The sequence below is a fragment of the Vicia villosa genome, unplaced genomic scaffold, assembly GCF_029867415.1.
Source record: "Vicia villosa cultivar HV-30 ecotype Madison, WI unplaced genomic scaffold, Vvil1.0 ctg.001324F_1_1, whole genome shotgun sequence".
NCBI lineage: Eukaryota > Viridiplantae > Streptophyta > Magnoliopsida > Fabales > Fabaceae > Vicia > Vicia villosa.
In genome coordinates this window covers 480,795-488,822 of record NW_026705575.1, presented here as the reverse complement: position 1 = coordinate 488,822, position 8,028 = coordinate 480,795, and the positions used below count along the sequence as shown (strand labels likewise).

The window sequence follows — 8,028 nt, the reverse complement described above, 5'->3', positions numbered from 1 at the left end:
ATTCTTTTTGCTTCTTATAAATCCGCATTTATAGTGGTTAGTGCTCCTTTTTCGTCCTGATAAGATATCTTCACATGGACTGTAGAAGCAATCGTGTCAAGCTTTGCTAAAAAGGATCTCGCTAAATGGCTTTGAAGACACTTTTTTACACTCTATCACGAGGAACGAAAGAGTCATCTTTCTCATCCTCGTCCTTTCTCCGACTGATAGTGTCAGATCTATTGCTCCACATGGATGAGTGATTGAATCGTTGAAGACTAGCATATCTTCTTGCGAAGGTTATTGTGAATGTAGATGCTAAGCGAGTTATAGATGCAATCATGCACAAATATAATAATGACTATTCTGATTTGGCCTTAATCTGTAAAATTCGTTTGTTAATGGCCAAGCATGACGTTGTTATTCTAGAACATACGTTTTGGGAAGCTAATAGTATCATAGATGAGCTTGTTAAGGCTGCGAGAGTGTTGAAGAATGGTTACCAGATTTAAAAAAAAAAAAACTCTTGAGTATCTCCATAATCTTCTTCAAAAGGATTCTCTTGGTTTTTCTACTTTTAGAGTAGTAGCTATGCAGTTTTTTTTTTTTTTTGGAATTCGACCCTCTTGTTCATAAAAAAAATTAAACTGAAATCATTTTCATAATTAACTATATTTTTATTAAAGTGAATTATTAAAAATTGAATGATTGTATACGGAATTTTTTTTCTCTTTTCTCATATCAAAAGAGAATAAAATTAATGTATTGACGGTGTAAAATACTATCTTCCGATTAAAATTTATCATTCAACCATGTTAAAAAGTAAGTTTAAAATATGGGTCATGCTAACGAGTGCCCCAGGGGCACTGGTTAAGCATTCTAAATATAGAAAATATTCTTTAAATGAATCAGTAATTTAAACTTCCAATGCATTGAATATAAGTATTTTCAAAAAAAACATACCTTTTATTTCTTAAAAAAGTCAATTATTTTAATTTTCAGTACATTTAATACAAGTATTTAATAAACAAAATATACTATTTTAAACTCTTAACCAGTGCCCCTGGGGCACTCGTTAGTATAATAACTTAACCGAATATATGAGATATATGAGGGTGATGATTGGTTAATTGTATAAAATTACTGTACATTGTCTGTTTTTTTGTTATCAAAACAACAAAAGTTATGTTCTTGGATTTTCCCATTTTTATTGTGAGTATCATGTCGTGTATTAAGAGCGTGGACCATTTACAACGCTCATATCAATCTCATAGCGACTCATCTAATTTCTAAAATCCACAATTCAACTTTCTTAATGGCGAAGTTAAATTAAAACCATATTATATAATGCACATTTGTCCATAATTTGGTCTCTGTCTTAGCTATCTTAACCATCATGGAGCAGCCTCTTCTATCGGGTACAATTTCAATTCTTCCCCCATCACAATCTTTTCCCATAAATTTTCAATTTTTATCATTGATCTTGAAATTCTATCATGATTTTGATTCTGGGTATTTTTTGTTTTTTGTTTTGTTTGATTAGAACAAAGAAGTGAATTGGGTGAGAATCAGAGTGAAAAATGGAGCTCGTATCAGTATGTGGGTCGATCAGGTTCTGCAATTCCCACTGCTTCGTTGGCTGGAACTGATGTGAGTGTTGATGAAATTCGATCTGCTGCTGCGGTTTCTTCTGCTGCAGGTTGTTATCCTCCTTCTCTTCATGGGGCTTTGGTTGGATCACCTGAGCCTGATCCTGCAGGTTGGTTCTCTTGTCTGGTTAATTGTTGTCTCTCTTTTCAATTTTGATTAGTCTGTGTTTGTAGTTTTCATTTCCAAGACTAATTTATGAAAATATAGACCCTTCTGTACTTTTTTTACCACTAGTATATGGTCCACTCACTGAACCGCTTAATCTGGTTTGAGAGGTCTGTTCCGACATCAAGTGGTTCTAGCTCATTCCCGATTGCAGTTGCGGGATCAAACCGTGGTCCTCCCTAGAAATTTCAGTGTCAATCACCACCAGACCAACTAACAATTCTTCTGTATTTATTTTAATATTATAGAGATTGGTGAAATTATTGAGTCCAAAGTACAAAATATCTTTTTTTTTTTAATTACAACTTATGTAGTGTTGTTAAATTATGGCTACCGATATAATCAATACGAAGTGTGATATGTTATTGATAACACTGAAACTGAATTTATGCTTGAGTAGGTAGAATTTGTTTTGTTTTTCTTCAGCAATTATAAGGGAAATAGAGGGTTACTAGCTTTTCTTGTTTAAGTTTTGTTGTTGCAGAAGGGTTTTTGGCTTTGCCTATGTATAAGTGTTAATTCCGTTACTTGTTACTTGTTGCAGTGCAAGCTCTTGTTTATCAAGGCGGATATGGAGGAGATTATGGAGGAACCAGGCCTGAATCCCGGAGGTATAATTACTTAAAGAGTGTTTATAAAAAATGTGTTTCACATAGCTTGTCATATTGAAACTAGGCTGTGCATGATGATATCTAATTTTGTGGTTTTATTTTCTAAAGGAGGTATTAGTTGTTGTTTTATTTTACAATGATTTAGATCATGTTATTGCTGATGCTAGGAGCTGGAAATAAAATGCCTTTTTGTAACGTGTTGCAATGTTGTTATCGATCAATAAAGCATTAATAATAGTTCTTGAGTTGAATATTCCAGAGCACTATAATGATGATTGATGAATAATCTTGTCAAATGGATAATCCACTTATAGGGAAACCTTGGATGAAGTAGAGATACGAGAGTTGCTGATTGATCATGTAGGTCATCGTTGCTGTTGGGGTAGTCGTCCTGCTCGAACATGGAAGATTCATGCAGTGGAAGACTGTAACGTTTATGTTGGAACTCTCGATACATTTATCGAAGAAAGAGAGATCATAAAAGAGACAGAGCCATTCCTTGGTGGCAGTATTGATGGTAAGGATAATGGACCAGCACTTAGTATTTGGGAATTGGATCTAAGATCTCAGTTCCCTGTTCTATTTGTACCCCACAAAGAAGTCCGTGAAAAGGTTCCCCATTCTGAAACTATTGAGAAATGCTCAGGTAAATTGTGGATTTATGATCTCATAGTTTCATAAATCACATTTCGATGTATATACACTGCAATTTACTTAATTTTTCTTTTTACCTTTCCATAAAAACTTGGAAATTATTTTCAGGTTGTGCCGGACGAGGAGGGATAGTCTGTGGTACATGCAATGCCGACCAAGAACCAGGACATTATAAAGAAAATCAGATGAGTCAGTGTTCTAGTTGTTATGGAAGGGGTTTGATTGCTCATAGAGATGGTTCTGACTCAATGTAAGCTAATTTGTTTGCTTAAATGTAGTGTGTAAATTAGGTGTAGCTATTGTACATATGGCTCCTATTCAATGATTGTTAGGAACTCAAGCTGAGGTCAAATGTCTATGCTGCACTGCCTTGTGTGAAGCTGGAAGTTTACACTCATAATTGACTTGTTCAATTTACATGTTCTTGCAGATGTGTGAAATGTGATGGTAAAGGGAAGCTTCCTTGTGCAACTTGTGGATCTCGTGGATTACTTAAATGTGAAACGTGTAATGGAAGTGGTTCTCTTTTAGCACGCAGTGTAGCCATTATTAAGTGGTATGTTAATCTGCTCATGTCTAACCTTCTTTTAAGAAGTTCCTAGTCCCACAGTTTCAGGTTGTTATTCTCAATATCAACTTCTTTTAGCGACAATACTAATTGAGAACATGTGTGCTTTTACAGGAAGACACTTTCAACTCGGAAAGTAAATGCAACTAGAGGAGCGGCATCAGTACCGGATGAGGTTTTCCATAGATCCCAAGGGGTTCAATTATGCAACACGCAGGCTTACCAATGCACTCCTGCCTTTTTTGCCGATTCTTTTTTTCTCAACAAGTTCTCATCTGAAGTCATTGCTGAGAGAGCTCAAGTGCCTACCACTGCAAGGGTCATTTGCGAGAGGCATACAATCTCTGTTGTTCCAGTAACTCGCGTCACCATGTCTCATCGCCGGCGGTCCTTCAGTTTCTATATTGTAGGATATAACAGGGACGTTTACTTAAAGGATTATTACCCCTCTAGATATTGTTGGGGTTTATGTCCTTGTTTGGAGTGGTTGAAGTTGTAATGTTTAAGGGCATATAAGGTTCTATCTACATATGTTTGCATGTTCTCTTTTGTTTTGTTCTGAATAATAACAGAAGCATGTTTTTCTGGTTTGAGGGCTTTGTAGATTACCTTTGTTGTATTATCCATAAACTTGTAAGAACCACAGATGTGGATTATATATATTTATGAGCTAAAGCCAAATTCAAGTGGGTCTAGTGAAACTGGTGAATATTTTGGATCATGTTCTTATGTTGATCTTTTAATTATTCATGGCTTGTTTGGATCGCTTAATACTTTCTGTAACTTCTGTTCTTTCAGTTTTTCTTCGGCTTATTTGGATTACTTTATTGCTAAGGTACCTAGCTAAGAGTTGTAAGAGAAGCATAAACTTTTTGCAAGGATAATGTAACCACTAAGCAACTTCTAGCACACCACATAATCGTGGGAATCAAGGAGATAGCTCGCGTATTTAGAATTCTAAGTCGTGGAGTCTTTCAAGTAGACTATGTCAAAGGAAATAGTAGGTCACTTTGGATAGATTGTGCAGGAGTGAATGGGAGGAAGAGGAGAAAATATATTGGCCTTCGAATTTTGAATCTCTACACCTAGGCCCAAGCATTTAGAGCCTAGTAAGCCAACCAAAAATCTGCTTGCACTTTACATACTTCTGTGAAGAAACCTGTATTCAACTAGTTCCAAGAAAAAGGTTGTTTATGCCATAAGAAAACATCATGAACAATAGAACATGCACCAAAAACTCTTGCATGGAAATTTTAGACTTTTGACTAGCTCAACATTTGACCGCTAGATGCTTGTGTGGCATTGCTGATATTTTCGATGAATAAGTTTGGGGTTGCAACATGTATGATATAACTCTCAAACAACCACATATTTTAAAGCATGTAAAATTTTATAAGATATAAAGGTCATGGTATCTCATGGGTGGCGGGAGCAACATCAGTACCAAAGCTTCAAAACAACAAGAGAGGCAGACGTCACACCTCCGTCCAAAACCTCGAGGCATTAGATATATGGGTCACCTCTCTTATAAATTCAACATTTTACTCATTCATTTTCGATGTGGGACTTAACCACTTATCCTATAACACAACAATCTCTCCAACAAGTGCGAGTCTCCCACATCCTATTATAGGATCCAACACGAGATCCAGCTCCCGCTCCACCACCAAACTGAACAAGTGATCCGATATCACTTGTTAGAGAATCTAAGGGAGGCGGGAGGAACAACGGTACGAATGCTCCAGGACCAAAAAAGAGTGAGACGCTAAATCTCCACCCAAAACTTTAAGGCATCGAGTATCCCACATTCTATAACAAAATTCAACACATGACTCAACTCCCGCTCCCCCACCACGCCGAATCAAAGCCCTGATACCACCTGTTGAAGAGTCTAGAGGAGGCGGGAACAACAACAATAAGATTAATGTACCAAGACCATAAGAGATGGGCGTTACATCTCTATCCAAAACCTTAAGACATCAGTTATATGAGTCATCTATCGTATAAATCTCATGTTTACCCATTCATAGGCGATTTGAGACTTATCCCTTACACATGAACCCAACACTACGTTGTTCAAAAGTCTCGGGAATTCGAAAGTGATAAAGAGATCAATGATCTAGAGACAGTACAACCTTGCTCGTGAGAGCTTGGTTTAATGACTATTTATCCCATGTTAGTATTCATTCTTACATCAGGGAGATGGTTCTCCAAACTACGTTCCTAAATTTTTAAGGGATATATCAGTTCCACTTTCCCTTTTAAAAGTCCTAGATCCATAGGATTACCCCTAATTAAGGCTAGTTAGTGACAATAAGATTCAACTTGGCTATTAAGCTTAGAATTAGCATCCTATCATACTAGAGATTTGTCTTGGTCGTCTTCAAGAGCTCTAGTTTCTCTTTTAAGAGTGGTAGATCCATGTCATACAATGACTTAGGGCTAGTTTACGATATCAACATTCAACTTGACTATCAAGATTAGAATTAACATCATGTCATGCTAGAGCGTTGTATTGGTCATCTTGAAGAGTGTTGCATTTAATGTGAAAACAACAAGCTTAATGGCTTGTCTTCGTTGGCTGATACCCAAAGGCTTAGAATTGAAAGCCTATCATTTTAGATCTTTTTTGAATAACATTAAACTCTTAGTAAATAAAATATAAAGATGAGCACAATTACGCTATACATATGGCATCATTCAAGACTCATCTAACAAACATCCACCTGATTCCTTTATTCCTTATTACCCTTCATCTTGTGCTCGTAGGAAATTTATTGAGTTGCATTGTCGCCTATTATCCTTGGTAGAACCAGATCACCCTATATGTTCCCAAACTTGTCTCGGCTACTAATATTCACACTTCGAAGTTCAGAAATCTCCTTTAAAATGGTGATATGTTTTCCTCAAGCCTGCCATTTTCAACTGAAGTCATTGTTGATCCCAATCCCCTAATTTTTCCTTAACCTCTTCTATTATAGAACCTCTTATTTAACACCTTGAAATCAAATCTTAATTTAACATGTCGAGGCAACATGCCCTTCAACACTAAGGGTGGACTAGTCATTGAGGACTTTATGAAAAGGACATAGTAGGTCTATAGTTAAAATCCCTCTATGGTGATGTTGAAAGCTTCTAATGACCATTTCTTCATATTCCTCAGGTACCATGATGGGAGTTAGGTTAGGCCAATAAGAAAGGGCCTCAAACATCTTGACCTTAGTTGAGAAGAAGTTATTGTAATCTTCCATAACTTCCATCTCATATCTCACCTAGAACATGATTTATTGATTAAGTGTTAAGGATACACAATCACTGGTATTTATACAATATTTGTCTAAGATAAAAAAAAGTATAAAGGTTTTCCCTCTATCTTAAATAAGGAAAAAATTTACCTCTTTTAGGCCTACTAGGACGTTTTCCATAAGTACCTTGTATTGGTAAAAAAGTACAGGTGTGTGTCTTCCTCCTTCAAGGGTAGGGGGACTTAGAGGCTTTAGTAGGTGTATAACAATTTAAGATGGTTAGGGCTTTCCCACGATAGCGAGAAGCCTTATACGGTGGTGTTTTATGGTGGTGTAATGGTCCTGCTCATGTGAGGTGAGAGTCCCGATTAATGGATAACATGCTTAGGTGTATCCTTGTGGGGGTATGATCATATGAGATATGATATTTGATAAGTGCAATGCTTTATGGTGTAATATGTGTATGACTTAAGATCTGTCCCCTTTCCCCTTGAGAGGAGATGTATTTATAGGGGCCTCTAGAACTTAGGGTTCTCTTGGGAAGGGTCGCCGCCCACTCAGTTAATGATGGACTGTTAAATCTCTATTTCCTAGGAAGTCGTGTGTCAGCTATTGACCCTGACTGCTCTTTGTCCGAGAAATGTCTTATCCTATATTTCCCATGATTGGGTGATAGGAAAGATATAGGGCGAGGCAATACCTCCCTTTGGGAGACATTCTTATGTCGCCTTTTGTGGGACGGTTTAAAGGGCATCGCCTTAGGCGAGGCCCTTTACAATTATAACACTACATACCTCAAATGTGTTAGACGCTACGCCCACGAAGTTAGTCATCTTCATGTTTTTCACTAATTTCATCTATGATGAAAGTGTTCTCACATTTTGGATGACATCTTTGTTCATGAAGTGGAGTATCTATCTTGCCATTAATCGAAGCCTTGATAAATAAAGACTTCGACCATGTGTCTCTCGTTTAAAAGATACTTGTTTACTCTGATGTTTGATCCTACTTAAGGATCATTTGAAGTCGAACCCTTTTTACCTTGAATATTAGTGATGATATGTTATATTTAAGTCATTCCTAAACCCTTTTTAAACACTACATATTGTCGATGTTCAATAATCAGTTTTCCATTAAATGGAGGTCCAACGACTTC

General features: G+C 36.7%; 1 protein-coding gene across 1 annotated transcript; it reads left to right on the top strand.

Moving 5' to 3' along the window:
• Nucleotides 1-1,206: 1,206 nt before the first annotated feature.
• LOC131634652 (uncharacterized) lies at nt 1,207-4,328 on the top strand. Its single transcript, XM_058905301.1, has 7 exons — nt 1,207-1,397; nt 1,523-1,738; nt 2,339-2,405; nt 2,720-3,051; nt 3,168-3,309; nt 3,490-3,615; nt 3,742-4,328. Exons 1-7 carry the CDS (start codon nt 1,376-1,378, stop codon nt 4,124-4,126), a joined length of 1,290 nt encoding a protein of 429 aa, XP_058761284.1. The 5' UTR covers nt 1,207-1,375; the 3' UTR covers nt 4,127-4,328.
• The last annotated feature ends 3,700 nt before the right edge of the window (nt 4,329-8,028 follow it).